Source organism: Melopsittacus undulatus, chromosome 3 (assembly GCF_012275295.1).
Source record: "Melopsittacus undulatus isolate bMelUnd1 chromosome 3, bMelUnd1.mat.Z, whole genome shotgun sequence".
Lineage (NCBI taxonomy): Eukaryota > Metazoa > Chordata > Aves > Psittaciformes > Psittaculidae > Melopsittacus > Melopsittacus undulatus.
Window position 1 is genome coordinate 38,328,979 of NC_047529.1, and position 17,751 is coordinate 38,346,729.

The 17,751-nt window shown below is 36.2% G+C and overlaps 1 protein-coding gene across 1 annotated transcript in view; it reads right to left on the minus strand.

The window, feature by feature from the left end:
- BMP5 (bone morphogenetic protein 5) overlaps window positions 1-17,528 on the minus strand; it is a 61,262-nt gene extending 43,734 nt beyond the window's left edge. The window contains exon 1 of the mRNA XM_005153191.4: window positions 16,312-17,528. Within this exon, the coding sequence (XP_005153248.1) occupies window positions 16,312-16,795 (484 nt within the window). The 5' untranslated portion in view covers window positions 16,796-17,528. The remainder of the gene's footprint in view (window positions 1-16,311) is intronic.
- Between the last annotated feature and the right edge of the window lie 223 nt (window positions 17,529-17,751).

The following is a 17,751-nucleotide window of genomic DNA, read 5'->3' on the forward strand; positions in this document are numbered from 1 at the left end:
AAAGGAAAATCATTGTTACATTATTTTTGCAAGCACATATTGGTTTTCTTTCTTTATGTCCCATAGAAGAAATGTATTTCAATATTCCATCCTGTCATGGTTTAAACCAAGTCCCCCAACTCCCGGAGAGTTAGGAAGGAGAATCCAAAGAATGTAGCCCCCACGGATTGAGATAAGAACGGATTAATTGCTAAGGCATAACACAAAACCCCTACTGCCATTTACTACTACAAATAATAATGATACAGCAAACAACAAGTGAAGAGAATACAACACCCCACCAGCCACAGACCCATAACTCACTCCACCCTGCCCGGCTGAGCACCGCGTGCTCCCTCCTCCATTTTTCTCCAGAGCTCTATCCCTCCAGCTTTCTCTTTCCCAGTATGCATCCTGGGCATCACGTGCTATGGTATGGAATACCTCATTGCCTAGCCTGGGTCAGGTGTCCTGTCTCTCCTTCCTCCCGGACTCCCCTCCTCCACCTGGCTGGAAAAAACCTTGAACAAAAAACACCCTCAAAACATGCTCAAACCATGACACATCCTTATATAAAAAAAGTATTCATATATCTTGCCAACTCTTTTAGAATTATGTCTTCTGAGAATGACCAGGAAAGCAATGTTCTATTATTAAAATTTTAAGTTCTTAACATGTTTGTTGTCAATAAGATCTGATAGATTCTTACCAATTAAAAAAACCCAAACATTTAAAAAAATCAAAATAGTTTGAAACACTAGATTAAGGTGGACTTTGAAAATATGTGATTTCTGCTTTCTATTCCCCTCAGAATGTACAGGCAATGTATTTAACTTTACTAAGTGGTAGGCAGCAACTAGGCAAATAATGGAAATTACAGAAACATGGTAAAATATAAGTGAATATGTAAAAGGATATTTTTTTCATTAATTATTTTAACAATTACAGCTCAGTTAATAATGAAAAGTTTTCAGCATTCACACTGAGCAGGAAAGATTTCCCAGGAACTGTATAACAGTGCCTGCCAGCAACCTTTAGAAACACAGACCTAAAGAAATGCCTCAACCAAAGAGGCATACTGTGCTTGGCTTTTCCATGCATAATCTCCCAAGTGTTCTGTACAGTGTGAGATTACCTACAATGCTTTTTTTTACTACTTCACACTAAAATATGAGATAAAATAAATGTTTTAATAAAATTGCTGGTCTTCATTCAATAGCCAATGTTTTGTTGAAAAATTAATTGGTAAACATGTTATTAATTCAATTTACTCTTCTTCTAAGTCAAAAGCACTTGCACAACAAGTCAAAATAAGTGCTACACTGCAAGTGCTACACTGCAGCTGCTCCAATAACAATAATTAAATGCTGGAAGGCTTTCAGTTGTTGATACATAATAAGTGAAAAGCAACACCCTGCTTTTCTTATGTTTGTTTGATCCTGGTTAATGCAAGACTAGGAGTAAGTAACCAGAATAAAGAGACTGAGTTTTGGAAATGAAAAGAATTATGATAGTCTAAGTCTGGGTATTATCAAGATCCTAATATAAAAGATAGTTGACAAAATGACTCCTCAGAGTCTTTTTTTTGCTTCTGTTTTCAATTGTATAACGCACTATATCCTTTAACCTCCCAAATGTGAAACTTTCACTCCAGTTGTTTGGCTGTAGCATGGAGCACAACAGAAGATACACTGCATATATGTGGAGTTTTTTAATTCTGTTAACAGTGGTACAATGAATCTCAGACAAACGTTCTTTCATAAATTTTAAAGTTGAAAGCCCCACTGGTCACAGCTTCTGGGATTAACAGCAACAGGTCATATTTGAACCTATTTTGTGTTGTCAGTAGTAACATGTGCCAAAAGAGGTAAACATCATAACCAGAATGCCTCTGGCAGGAGGCAGTGAAGGAAAAAAAGTCACATACAGTTTGCTGTTTTAGATGTAACAAATAAGAACCCTGTGATTTCTCTATTGGTTTAAGCCACACTGTATTGAAAAGGTATTCCAATCACAAATACTTATGTTAAAAATATGTACCTACTATATTTTGATCATGTTTATTTTCATCTCTGAGAAATATTTACTTGAAAGAATCAAACAGACCAGAGAAGAGGTCACTCTGTTATGTAGTTCTGAGCTAATGCAGACAAATTAGCCAGTCCTCGGATATCTGACATTGTTAATTCCTGGGCTTTGGCAGAGCCAGTATATTTTGGTAGCATCTGTCAATAGACTTCCATTTTTTCTCATATTTAATTTTGTTTTTCTGTAGTCACAGGTTGTCACAAAAAAAACTAACAATTATTCCCAGGTTTCTGACTGTGTGTGAAAGTCAGGATGTCAGATCAACACAACCTCAAGGTTAACAAATGACAGAAAAAAAGATCTCTCTTGGGTTCAGCTGCAACTGAATAAGAACAAAAGTTATACCTCTGGGATCCAATGGTCAGAAAATAGGTGTAAGTTATAACTGTTTTGACACTGTAAAAGTATACAGATGGAACATAACTTCTAAGGAGGGTGAAAGGGCATATATCATCATAGGACAACTGGCAGGGGAGTAAAAGCTAAACATTAAAGCTCACTCTGTCTTCCCACATCTCCTTAGTTCCTGCTCATGTTAACCCTCTGCTCACTTCCACCCAGAGGTGGCAACTCACTCCGCTATTTACCGTTCACACATGTCATCTAATAAACTCCCATTTCACACTTTGGAATTTGTTTGAAAAGCTTCCATGAGAGCTGTGTCTGCATGCCAAACTGGATAGGCACTATTTTCTGCTTACCCTGTGCACACATCTGAGTATTTTAATATTACCCAGACCTGTTAACACTGACCAAACAATCCAGATGGAACATCAATGGGGAAGGAAACCATCAAGAACATCTCATTTAGAGAATAGAAGAGTATAAATTTAAACACATTTTTATATGCTATATTATAGATAAGATGTTGAACACATCAGCAAAAAAAATAGCTGATCACAGGCTATGTGCTTAGATGGAATGCCAGCATGGCTCAAATGAACTCAGCATTCCTCAGATTTGTGTGCAGAAATGTATAGTGGGGTAATTGCTGTACTTAGTCATCACCTTAAAAATGTAAAGAGATTGGAATTTCACCTTTAATAAATTACTAGACCTCATTTTAAAGGTGTGTCCCATCCATGGTTGCTACTGACCAACACCAAGGCCCCACCTAGAACTGAAGCAGTCCTGCCGAGAAAGTGTTATGGGGCCAGAAGTACAGCAGCTACCTGGAGTTACACCCAGGGGCAAATAGGAGGAAGATGAGGAGGAAGAGCCGCCAGGAGACTGGGCAGCAGTGGTGAGGAGTGGCATTTTCAGACAGCAGGTTTTAACAGCCAGCTCGAGAGCTGGCTGTGATTTTAACAGTTTTTTATACTGATTCAAACTACACCTTCTCTGCAGCTCTGGTAATTTAATCTGATCATGATTTATTCTTGCAAAGAGATAATTTCACCCACATATATCTCCCATATGGAGTAAGTCCCCTCAACAAGAAGGAAAAACACCTGGACTTTTTTTTTCCTGAAAGAAATTTGAATCTTACTGAAGTTAATAAACATTACAACCCTCTTTCAGGGCAGAAACTCACTGACTCTTGGTGAATTAAAAGATCTCTGCTTTGGCCATCCAGCATTTCACTACCTGCACTTCCAGAGGCAAGGAAAACCAATCTTCGCAAAAAAAAATATTTGTACCATGAAGCAGCTCAGATTAACTCCAGGTAACATAACAATAGGTCGTGATCCCTAACATAGCTTTGGTCTCAAAAATTACATAAAAAGCAAGAAAATAATTTCCAAAGCAGAAAGAAAAAGCACAACACTTTGAGCACACAGACCTGTTCATCCAACAGTTACCTGAGCAAGATCATAACTCCACTCAAAAAAAAAGTGTGAATGATTGATGTCAATGCATACGACAAAAGTAAGATTCCCTTTCTCTGTACCCACTATCACAGAGTTAAAGAACAGCTGAGGCTGGAAGAGACCTTAGGAGGTCATCTGCTCCAATATCCTCCTCAGGAAAGGACACCTAGAGCTTGTTGCCCAGGACCATAGACATACATGCTTATGTCATTCCTGCATTTTCACTGTTATTCCACATGGGACTGCATTTCTCATATTCTGTGCCAAGTTACATACAAACTCAATACCCAGCCTGATTTGTAGAGGTATCTATAGGTGTTACACATCTCTGGAACAGCAGAGATGATCTCCTATAGCTCATATTATGTGTTATAACACTGATTTAACTCAGTAGTTGAGCTGATGTACCTTAGACAAAATGTGTGTATCATTCTGAGCAGAGGGTAAAAGAATGAGCAAGGAGTGGGAAACTGACCACTAACATAGTGCTTTTATTTCAAAAGCAATATTTTTTGTACACCATTAAGAATATTTGGCAAGCATTTTACACCATCTGATCAGCCTTTGACTTCATAGATGCATGTACTAAATCTTTGTTTCTACTAGGGCTAGAAGTTGTTACTGTTCTAACCTTTGGTCATAGGCCTGGTTTTCTTTTTCAAGTAATTTAGAACCATCTATTGCCCATTTCCAAAACTGGAAGCATCATGGTCTTCTCTTAGGTACTTGCTTTCATTCCCATTTTGATGAGAGCACACTCCCTACCAGTAGACGAGCTGAAGCAGCATGGTTTAAAGGAGTCCATTGTAAATATCATTGACCCAAGGTGATATAATATTAACAAAGGATGCTTAATTCCTATACAACAGTAGATGCTAAAGGAAATACAGGATGAACAGGTCATAACTTATTCAGGAACTGTGCCCATGGAGCCAATTTTAAGTTCATGCATGTGCTTGTTACATTGCTTCCAGTCCTGTGATGATCCCCTTTTATGTTAGTCCTCTTCTGTACACACACATATACTAGTTAGCACATCCTTTGCATTTTTCCATTTCTAAGGAATAAGTAAAAATATGGGAAAAGAAAGACACAACCGCTTGGAAACCAAAATGGTGGCAATATTTTGTTAATGTTAATGAAATTGCTCCCTTACTCTGTCCATTCTGACCCAGGGAATTGCAACATGATCTGCTTAGTATTCATATCATAAACTGTGTCTGGATTTTTCATTACTCTCTCTATATAAGCATATATATTTATATGAAATATGTACATAAATTTTATAAGTTATTTAAAATATATTTACTTAAATAAAAAATATATAAAAATTCAGCTCCTTTAAATGTGATCACATTGTGATATACAGCCCCAGTAAATATGATTATTGATTCAATAGTTTAAGAAGTGATGAAAAAGATACTACTTTTTGAAGACACAGTTGACAGCTACAAGGTGACATTGATAAAGGAGCACACTGAGGAATCAAAAAAAAGAAAAAACTTTATTCTGAAATAATACCTAATTTTAAACTACTTTGATAAAAAAACACTATTTAGTGTCATAGTATATGCTCCTCTCAAAATTCTGAAAAAATAACCAGCCCTCCCTCAAAGTAATCATATTTAAATGCATGATTTCACTTATGCTTACTATTGTTCAACATCAAAGAGAATTTAAATACTGTGATCTTCTGAATAGCTTACTAAGATTTTCAGCAAGTTTTATGTTTACTCATATAAGCTTTAAATTAAATCAACATTAAAAAAACTTTCAACCTTGTAAATGCAACTGTGTGTAGTTGAACTGTAGGTTTAATCCTTGCTACCTGTTAGCTTTCACAGCAGTACTGTTCAGATCATTGTGATAATCAAGGACAGCAGTGTGCCAGCCCAGTCTCACAGCACAGAACAAAGTAACTCATCTTTTTTATCTAGAATATGACTCATGATGGGTGATAAAACTTTTAGAGTAACACCATAGTTACGTGTAGTTTACTACTACATACAATTCATTCTTTTGGGGACTTTGTTCTCCAATAAGTGTAATTATCAGTGTTTTAATAAAATAAAATTGAAGGTTTATTCTTTTGCCTTATAATCCTCAAGGACTTGGAAGTAGATTTTCACTTGGTATTAATCATTTTACAGCTTCTATTTCTTTTTGTCTTCTTTCATTTGAGAAACTCCAGTTTACTATAATCTTATAAATCAAGTTTTTGGAAAGTGAGCTATGAAGCAACAACAGCCAAGGAAACATATACATATATGTATTAAATATATATCTTGTCTTTAGTGATAAGAGAAGAAATATGGTTAACCCCATGTGTTTCAAAAGCCATCCGCTCTATGAAAAGCATTATAAAATAAGAAGCGTTTGAAATTGTTTTCTGAGTCTTTAGAGTGCCCATTTTCAAGAACTGCAACTGTGTCTGGGTGTTGATTTGTTTTAATTTTTATTTTTCTGCAACTACAGGGGATAATTTTCTTTTAAATGAAACCTTAGATATGCCCATAAATCATCAATGTACAGCCAATCTCATAGCAAATATTATAGAAGTCTCAAAAAATTCATGGGAATTGGGAATTCTATGAAAGCAGAAGGAACTCTGAAGTTTTGGAAAACCACAGAGACATCACTTGTGGCAACAGATGCCTGTCTTTTTATATCAACATATGTGAACCTCAGCCTTTGCAGTACTGTTGATAGGCCTCTCACTCCTTCCTTGATCTATGGAGAAAGCTCCAAGCTGAAAATCAGAGCGAATCCCTTCTCAGAATAAAGAAAATTGTGTGATTTTATTCCTAAATGGAAAAAGAATGGTTTAAGGATCCAGTTTTGCAATCAGCTGGATAAAGCACAGCTCTTATTGACCTAACTATGAGATTACTCAGCACCTCATACTACTGAATTCTGCTGCTGTTTTAGTCTTCAGCTCTTTGGAGCAGATCCACAAACTCTCCTCCTTATTTCAGAATGTTACAACAGGATGTAATTAAGTACAATTAACAAGGAGGTCAAATGGTCATCTGATAAACACTGGCGCAAACAGGCAGCTTGAAAGGTCAGGACTGCTAACACCACATAGTATTGATGGGAAAGAATATTATGATTTAAGGCAGAAAAAATCCCAATGACTAAGAGATTTACATGCTTTCTATATTACATATACAAAGCCATGCACACAGACTGATAGTGCGTGCACACACGCCTCAGAAAGGCACAAATCTATATTCTGAGAACAAGAGCTAAACTAGCCACACATCCTTTTTTCATTACACCAGATCATAAATCTCGGTTTTGGTGCTTTAATTCCAGTGTTTCTTTTTCTTTTTCATTATTTTGTAAGACTGTCTGGTTTAAGAACAATAAATGGACTTGTTGCCCTTACAGAAGAGCTTTTTTTAGCCCTTTCTGAAATAATTCTTGAGATCACCATGAGGACAAGGCAAGGTGTTACAAAGCTGTTAGGACTGAAGTATTTTAAAGTGCCCATAGCCAGAGTAAAAAGATGCTTCATAAGAAGAAAGCTATTCCAGTACTCTGCAAGATCAAAGAATGAGAGTGCACAGAAGTGAAAATTAACACAGAATTATTTACCTCTGCTCATTTTATGGACTGGAAAACAGAGGCATGCTGTTTTCATTCTCTATCTGAGGTTATTCAGGATTTTCCTATTTGGCTGCTCAAACATTTCTCTCTGTCTGGGGCCAGGACGGATGCACTGCAAAATGTTTTCACATATTTCATATATGAGGCAGCAAGGTAACCTGGTCAGGAGTAGCAAATTAACCTTTGGGATCACTAGCATGTTATAACTTGTAGTTATTGACAGATACCCCAGCAGAGGTAACCTTGGGAACAACCTTCCCAAAGCTATGCTCCTACTGCATCTCAGCCATCGTAAATCACCACAAAGAATACAACTGTCATGGGGTTGTATGCTGGGCTTGTTCCCTTGGCTTGATCATCCACACTACTGTTTTCTCACTCTTGATTTCTCAGCTAATGTTTTTGCAAACCATACCACTAGAATCCCATGGCTCAGGCATCAGGTGCCATCAGGTGCTATCTGCCCACTGCTCCAAAGTCAGACTCACAAATCATTTGGTGTCCCTGCTTTTTTGTCTTCTGCAGTCTGCAGTTTGTCAGGAGAGAACTTAACATCTGCCTCCAAAGCTGATGCCATCCATAGCGTAAAAGTGGTATTGGACTTTCAAAACTTGCAAAAGTTCCTCTTTTAAATTATTTTGCAGTACATTATAGTTGGAATACCCCACCTATATTTCCCCGCACTTTAAAAAAGGGATGTTTTAAATGGATATGCCTAGACAAATTGTTATTAGTTTATAATGATTAGTCTGTATTTGGGATACAGATTTTCCAGATAACATGAATATATATATTTTCATTAATTTGACTACAGTCAAATACATCAGAATTAGAACAACAATAATTTAATTTAACAGACACAGTCTACAAAAGGATAGAATCACAGAATCATGGAGGTTGGAAAAATCCTTTAGGTTGTCCTGGGATCTGAATGGATAATATTGCTAAGTCAGATAAAGATAATCCTAACAGAAATTTCAGCTATTCAAATTCCTACCTCCTCCGGACTTTCTCCAGAAAGAGAATTAGATGGAATTTTGTTTCTGCAAAGCCACTGATTGTCAGTTATGGATATATATAATGTACCAGCACTAGCTGTCTTTAGTTTTCTAGGCTCTGACTCATTATTAATTGTTGTTTCAGTTTGCCCTGAATTTAAGTTGGGAAAAAAAAAGCAAAGCCACTTTCTGGCAAGGTACCGTACATGCTGTTGAGTTGCATAATAGTGATCAATGAAGCCAAGTTCTCAATCTGTTGCACTGGAGCAGTTGCTCAAAAAAAGCCGTGAACTAATTTAGATTCACCTTTTGGAGCATCTCTCAGTAATAGCATGAAGTTTCTGAGTGGAGGACTTGGCTATAAGCCCTCTCTTTTTCTGCTTGTTTTTCAGTAATTTTCATATAGAAACATTTGGAATTCAATACAAAGCATAAACCACCTCCTGCTTCATGTACCGCACCCACAAACTTAAATAATGTAGTTGTCAGAGTTGACCAATTCTGCCTGCTGTAGCATTTCTGTGTTTTATAGGAAATTTTAACCAGGGGTGTTATTTTAAGAGATGAGCAAATGGGGAAACCCCATGGCCTAGCCAATAAATATGAACTTTAGGTGCAATGGAGCACTCATAAATATGACTCAGAACAAGGGGATTCATTGTTTCTCCCGACCCTTTTAGCTGCTTCTCTGATCTCAGCCTCTGTGTGCGTCATGGCAGCCCTCATCCTTTAACCTGCGGTTTTTAAAAGCTAGCTTCTACGTTATTTATGGCTGCAAATGTTAGTAGCCTGTCTGTGTGCTCCTTGCACATGTATACTGAAGGGTGGGAGAGCTGCATTTTATTTTGCAAAGAGAAAGTTTTGCCCAGGGAGCCAAGTACCTAGGGAGGTTGAGGTAGCTCCTCTGCCATGAACAATTAAGAAGAAAACTGCTCCCTTCATCTGCAAAGCTTACTAGGAGAATAAACCTATACCTGAATTCATTTTCTCTTTCATTTGCACATCATCTATCTTTATCACATTCTTTGCCCTTTCTCTGCCTTCACGCACCTTCTTCGCCTTCATGGCAAACTTCCTTTTACTTTTGTTACTCCACTGGCAAGGGAAATGCTCTCAGTGCTACATCATCATACTCAATGTGAGGCACAGAGGAGCAGGACTAGATCTCCCAGTAATACCCGTTCCTGCAAAGACTGTTTCTCTGTTGTGAACCTTTCCCATGCCCAGCAGGTCTGTGTCCACACCTGCACATTAGCCATTGCCTACTAAGAAGAAGAGGGCTGTCCTCCCTGTAAAGTTTGGCCTGTGCTTTACCATTTTTCTCTTATGCCTGCTCTCATTCCTTCCCTATCCATCTCCCGCACTGTCACCTAGTCTCACCACTTCTCGGCCTTTAATCACTTCTGCAGCCAAATGCAGCATAAACGACATAAAACTAAAGTTCAGGAACCCTGCCTGGATGGCAGGGATTAGGGACAAGGGAAAGGACAAGAAGGAGAGGATAGAGAAAAGTGTGGGAAATAATTATAAAGTCTGGTAGCAGCCAGAGCTCTCCTGAAGCCCTGGGGAGCCTTTCTTTAGCTGGAGGCTGCAATTGGCACTTCATAAACTGTTCATTCTCAGCTATGTGGAAACACCAGACGACACCTAGAATGATCAGACTGTAATCAATCAATTTTCTGCAAAACTCTATTAGTTTGCAGGCCTATGAAAGCAAGCTGAAAGGAACTGCCGTGGCTAAAAAGAGAAGAAAAAGGAACTGCCTGCATCATAATTACCTCCATAACTCAGGCAGCAAGTAGGCAAGTAGCCATGGTAAAATTATTTGCATAATTTAACATTCAGAGAAAATAGTAACAGCAGCAGTAAGTGTGGGAGATCCCGTAACTGCTGAAGTTGTCCCCTGTTATCTAAGCAAACAAGCCAGGGTTTAGGAAGACAACCAAGAGGCTCTCCATTAATTCCAAGGCAGGCCAATTCTTCCCTTAATACCCTCCACACGGAGGCATCTCCACAAGCCTCCCTCTTTCTCTTTCATGGCTAGCCAGAGTCACTCCAAGATTGTGTTTTCCTGGGAAAATATGTACTGTACAATACATACAATCCCCACAACCCCACCCAAAGTCTGTGTTTAGTCTGGAAAAGAGCACTTTCTAAAGAAGAAGCGGAACTGGGTCAGCCGTTCTTCCCAATGGGAAAAATATTAATAATAATATATATTTATATATATCTATACACATATATAGCTTTTCACCATGCACTTCTAACCATCTGCTAAATCAGTTTCTCTTCAGTTATCTGCAATTTCTTTCAAATCTGTCGGCAAGGAAAGTCAGACAGTTTTATACCCCAGTTAATGGAGAGCTTGACATTTTTTTGGCTGGGTAGATACAATAATTTACGTGGATTCAAAGTGTTAACTTTGGCAAAAAAATTAATTGACAGTTATAAAAACATTATTTTGTTAGATGATATTTATGGATCACACACAAACCTATTTTGAGTTAGAGCTGTGTAGTTCATAAGGTTCACGTAACATAAGCGATTTCAAAAGGCATATAAAATATTTCACTATAAAACAACAAATGTAGTGTAATGATAAAAATTAATACAGAGAATATTTCTTGCTCAAAATAAAAAACAATCCCTAACAACCTGCTCTGTCATCACACAAAAATTGTTTTAAACTGCCTAATGAATTGTAATGCTAGGGTGAGGATTTTTAGGGAATGTCATACCATGGGCAAAGTTCTTTTGTTCTAGAAATAAATAAACCTATTTTGCAAAAAGCTGACTTAATGTTATATTTGATCATATAATTTTATTTTATGATTAATAGTTATTTCTGATGCATACTTAGGTCACAAAATATTAGTTCAACTCACTGATTAGCTAACAAAATCTTATGAGGGAAAAAAAATCTTAGGATTTCAAGATGCCAAGTGTGGTCTACTTTTGGTGAAGATAAAATGAGACCCCTTGGTCTAATTTGCTTTAAATTTTATGTAAAAGAGTGAAAAATGTCATCTTACTGACTTTGGGCTGCCATTTGGAAAAAGTTCACAAATGTTTTCTCATTTTTTCTCAGTATTGATCCACTTCCACAATTTAAAGACATGGGGTCTATTTGTCATTTAACAAGTTTTATTTCTGTAATAGCATCCCCCTGTTCAAGGCAAGATAATAGCACTTTTTCTGTTACCTCAGTTAAGGCTGTGTCAATATTTTCACTAGAAGCCTGCATTTTACGCACTAGAACTGAACTACAGCCAAGGAAATTCACGTAAGGTTAAAATTAAGACAGCAACATCTGTAATCCAGTGGAAAGAAAGAAAGTGTGCTCATTCCTAGGATTAGAAGAGAGAAGTTAATGATCCTGAAGCTTTTTTGAGTGTATCCTTCAAACCCAGCTGCCCTTCCACACATCCTGGCAGTTTAAAGCTTAGCACTCCATATCCCTTGCTGATGATATGTTAGCTGTGAGTTGAAGGTTGTAGAAGCTGAATTAGCTTAATTTAAGAAACTAGCTACTATATATGCTCCAGATCTGATCGCAGTTACAAATCCTTTCGTTTTTGTGTAACGAAAATCTGTAAAGGTATTTGATGTGGACTGAAGGTGATGTGGACTCTAGGTTTTTCAAAGTAATTGTTTAAAAGTTGTCTGCCATGTTAACATTCTCTGATGAATACAATGGGCTGTAAATCTTGTGAATGTATGTATTTGCTTGGTTTTAAAGAAGAACATAATCTTCAAGACTGTGTACAAACTTTGAGTAAAGATGCCGGAGAAATATGAAGAGTCCTCTGTCTCAAACAGGCAACATTTCCTTCGATTTCAACATCTTTCAGCATCTGATTTAAGAACTGATCACAGCACATGTGGTTTAAGGATTATTATAATTCAGATTGTGGAATCACATTGTTTATGAAGTAAAAAAAGAAAAAAGAAAAAAAGAAAAGTCTTTCTGTAGTGTACCAGTTACTTTAAAAATCTCCATATTTTTTTTTTTTCTTTAAATAACCATCTGTATAGGTCAGGGTAATAAACTTTATAGTGATCTTACATTTAAGGTTTTAAAATTAATTTTATATGCTGAGAAAGAAAACATAGCATAAAACCACAAAATTAACATATATTTATTGTCTATGTTACAAAAAGTTCATATCAATCTATAGGAAAATACAGAGAAACAGAGTTGTTTAGCAAATGCAGCTCTCTGTTTAGAGAAAAAAATTACAGATGTGTTGTAAACAAATGAAAGTAGAAATCATTTGAATTCCATGATGAGGAATGCTTAAGTACAGTGAATTTAATGATCACTTTAATGCTGATGGAAAATTCAGTCCTTGAGATGTTTAAATGCAGTTTATAAAGGGTGCTGCTGTTTCTCCAAGCCTCAGTCACGTACATATTTTTTTTATTCAATCTTCCTCTTTTGGTGAAAGGTGAAGAGTGGGAACACTAACATTTATCTTAACAACGTCCTTCCCTAACTAAATTTTGAGTGAGCAGAAAAGTGAATAGGACTACATGAGTATTATTTGTCTGTTCTCTGAGGAACAGGGTATCCTATATATGTCATTTTGGGAGAGAGGCCAAAAAGAAGATGCCAAAACTCAAAACAGTCAGGGCTTTGCAACAATATAATAAAATATAGCAACAGGATAAAAAAACACCCAGTGAGGAAAACAAAGTTCTGAACTTGTAGGTGATATAATCAGATCTCTGAAAACCCCAGTGTATTTAGTGGAGGATTTATTCTTTAACTGCTGGACCAACCCCAGTTAATTCTTCTGTTACACTCATCAATATTTATGGAGAGCTGCCAACACACACAGTCTTATACAAAATACAGGACAAGGCATAGGCTCTGTTGTGTTGTATCTTTCAAGAAAGAAAAAAGATAGAAATTCTGGTATAAATTCCAGTATAAAGGGCAGGTGTTTACAATTTTAACTTCAGGAGAAGAAAATGCTGTTTGTCTTGTTTTACTCCCTGCTTGCTTGACAGAATTGTAATTGTGATTCCCTTGATGATTATTTTTTTAATTTGTTATGGAAACTAAAGCATTTGCAGCTCTGACAGGGTGATTTTTATCAAAATAAGTATATAGTTTTAATTTTAATTTTTTTAATATAAAATAATTTGTCCTTGTCTATATTTTACTTTATTTTTTTAATCCTATTCAGCCTTTTCGATCTTAGACTTAATAATTCTAACCTAACATCACAGCTACATATTTCTTGTTTTAATATACATGTTTCAAATTATTATATCTGGCTACCACTATATACAAAAGTTTCAATTTAAAATATCATGATGATTAATAAAGCTTTATAATTGCACCTTATGTAATTAATGGCGTGCAAGTATGAACAAGGTGAATACTATTTCCAGAGCAGATTAATTTGATATAAGTTGACTGAGGCTTCAAATCTAAACCCACTTGAGTTATTACTGTGCTGCATCAGCATGTATTGATTTTAAAGTACAGTGTTAGCATTCACTTATCACTGCATATTTTTCCCCATTGTACATTAAAAGAGCTTGCCCTCATCTGTCACAACATAATACTGCATAAATCATATAGAATGGTTACCTGTTTGCATGATTTATTTCATTTTTATGTTAATTATACTGAAACATTGGATTGTTTAATAAAAATGTTGAAGCTAATCTATATTGGTCATCAATATTTCTTACGCACATTATGTGGTGGAATGTGTGATAAACCACAATATCTAACATGTATGGAAGGGCATTTAAAGTGACAAGGGCATTCAGGATTTAGACTCACTTATAGCTGAGACAGATTTTAATTTTACAAAGGCCAAACAAAACCTGGTATTTACACAGTATTTTTTTATAAGTTAATGGTGCCTATTAATCATAATCACTAGAAAAATAAAACATTTATCCTCCAGTTTTCACAGTTTAGACATATAATATATGCTCAAAATTACTTTCTTAAGGCAACATTGGCTTCTCAACAAAATGAGACAAATATTAGAAACTTTCAAGTCAAGGTAATGCATTCAGTGGAAACTTGTGTTCTTCTAAGACAGGGTTTTTGTCTGGGGAAGTGTCGCAAGATCAGGCTACGATATATCTGACAAGGAACTTTCAAAGACTTCTTCTTATATACTATAAGAAATCCTCCTGAAATCAAAGACATTTCATGAAATCAAAACCTAGATCCCACGTAAATAGTTCTCAGGGTCACTGATGAAATGGTCTGCAGCATATTTACTGAAGGTATTTCTCAGGACACATAAGGAAAATCTTTGTAGGATCAGAGCCTTGACTAATGCTGAGGAGATCATTACTTATTTTCCTTTATTGCCATTTCAAATTCAGCAGACTCCAAGTACACTGGATAAATTGAGGCATACAATGATAATTTAAAAGTAATACATTTATTAAGGACACAAAAAACAAAGATTTATTTTTTCTCTAATCTGCTATTTCAGGAGCAAGAGCAACAAGAAAATATATTTAGAGTTGTGAACATATGCTACTCTTACAGAAAAAATCTCAGAATTGAACACCTACTTATATGCCAAATAATTAATGAAAAATAATTATACCATTATGACAAATAAACTGTAGAAACACTAAGGTATCAGTTAAGGATTTTAGTGTTTGGAAACATTTTTAATCCTGCAGTAAAAGATTAAAGACCTGATTGACATAAAAGGTACAAAATGTGTGATAATCTGAAAGTATTTCAGAACATGTGCCATTGTTTTAAAAGTTTCTACAAAGAGTATTCTCCTGGAAAATGAGAGTTTATCAGATTTTGTACCAGCTTATTGAGAAACTCCAAGTTTTCAATTAAATCTCTTGCTTTTCAGGTCACAAAAGAAGGGGGGGTTTAACTGACTTTATGAGTCCTGTAGAATTTAAACTACTTATAAAAATAATGAATACATTTCATAAATTATTTGCAGCTTTCTTAATGAGATTTAAGTTGCCTTCTATTAAAGAAATCTGTTACTGCTTTTTTTAACCACAACGTAACTGGTAAGCATGTTTATTATACTCAGAAGCCAATATAATCTAGTTTTATCAGTGTCTGAATTGATATCATTTTCAAAAGCATTCTTTTCTTGCATGTTTCTGGTGTTTAATACTCTACTTGTTATTTAATTTATTTATGACACAGAAAATAAGAACCATAGCAGACTCTAAGCACCATAGCAGTATAATAAAACACAGTCTGTGGTTATTAAATAGCAATAACAAAGAAAGAGCAACAGATTATTTAAAATCCAGCTATTCAGCTGAAAAGATAAATAAAATTCTGACACCAACAGGAAAAAAAAAAACTAAATAACCTAAGAAAACTTTCTTTTTTTTTTAATGCTTTAACTTTTCCCATTTCTTAAGTTTCTAAGCTTTAAAATACTAACAACCGACTTTTGTTCGTGTCTGAGCTTTAAGCAAAACAGTGAGGGAAATAGCCAAGCAATAGACATAAGTGTTTGATTTTTTGAGATTTAAAGAAAAAAAAAAGAAAAAGAAAAAGGAGTCAGTTGGCCTAAGGCTAGAATTTTCATTACATCAATGAAAGAAAGAAAACAGAAGCCAGCAGAGGGGAGTTATAGAAACTGACTTTATATAAACAGTGAGAAAAATCTTTTTCCATGGCCACCTACAACGTAGCTACTTTACCATCAGTACTTTTCTTTTACCGGTGGCACAGCAGCCGGGACCTGACATTTTACAGCAGGTTACGGTCCAGCCAAGAGGTTTGCCCCCAGCAGGACGAGCCTAACAGTTTGTCAGAGAGAACAGAAGCAAAAAAAATTTCCACATACCTAAATTGACAAAGCTCATGACCATGTCAGCATCATTCAGAAAGTTGGTGTCGTGCAGGCTGGCTAAGGGAGGATTCTGTGTGGTCAGGGGGGTCATGCGAGATAATTGTATTTTCCGCGAATATCCATTTGGGGAGGCAGGGTATCCTTTCCGTATTCCTCTGCTTTCCCCTGCCATTGATCCCTTTAGTGAATACTCCAGCTCCTCAGTATCCTCTTCATTTGTCATAGCATTATACAGGTCCAGCATAAAGAGGGGTGCAGAAGAAGCCTGCTTTCCTGGTGAAAATGGTCTGGGTCTGTGAGGTAAACCCAGGATAGAGAGAATCTCTCTCTGAATCTCCCTTCTCTCATGGTTCCGCAGCCTCCTGTAAATAAAACTTGAATGGACATGGTTGTCTCCTAAGCCTCCCTGTGCGTGACCCACCAGCACCCAGCAATTCCAGAGCAAGCCCACAAAAGCTTTGAGCACAGTTGTGTTCATCTTTGAAAAGGAAAAGAAAAAGGAAAAAAAAAAATTAAAAAAAAATCTTTTCTCCTACTTGTTCTGAGTTCCTATGAGGTCTGCTTTTCCAGTGGCTGAAAAACAAAATTTACCTATTCTTCATGTCAATGTCATCTCTAAACGTAACATCTTTGGTGATTTCTCTCCCCCCACCCTGTTTAAATATTATGGAATGTGTCAGGTTGCAGTTATTTCTAAGAAAGCTGAAATTCAGACTTCCAATTTTCCACTGTTGTTATCGTTTTTTCTGCATTTATGAAGCAGAAGACCAGTATTTTGTCAGCTGACCTAGGCATTCCTATATAAACCTTAGATAACCAGGTCTTTGATGGGTAGCTGTGTTAGCAAGAGCTGTTCTTCTGACACATTGTAGTTCCCAGAGTTATCTTCCCTTGTTATTCTGAGTTCTTCGTACACCTTGCGCTCTTCCCAAGATAAAATCCTGAGTCACAGATTTGTCTTGATCTGTACCTTGGTGATGTAACACATATTTGTCCAGCAGCCTGGTGATAACTTTAACATCTTTTGAATCGCTTGAGTGTAAAGTAATTCTAAAGCATGTACTAATCAAATTAATGTGTTGCCATGAATTTACTCGCAAAAAATAACCTTCTGTAAATCCATTCAACCCGTTTCAGCTTCTGAACTGTTATTTCCAACTCTAGCAGGCACAAATATAACAGCTCTCTTCAAGAGAGATCTAAAGACTAATGTAAGCACAACCCTGCTGGGAAAGAAGAGGCTTCTCATTGTAATTTGAAACGGGTATAGCAAAAAAGTCCTTAACCCTTCTCTTGCCAGACAGAGGTTTAGAAACCTCTCCCCCCTCAATTTACAGTAATATACCTAATTTTGGCTATCATCTGTTTTTTTTTTTTCCTAACAGCTTGCAGAATTAATTTTAACTTTAACAATTTTAGGATATATAGATAGCT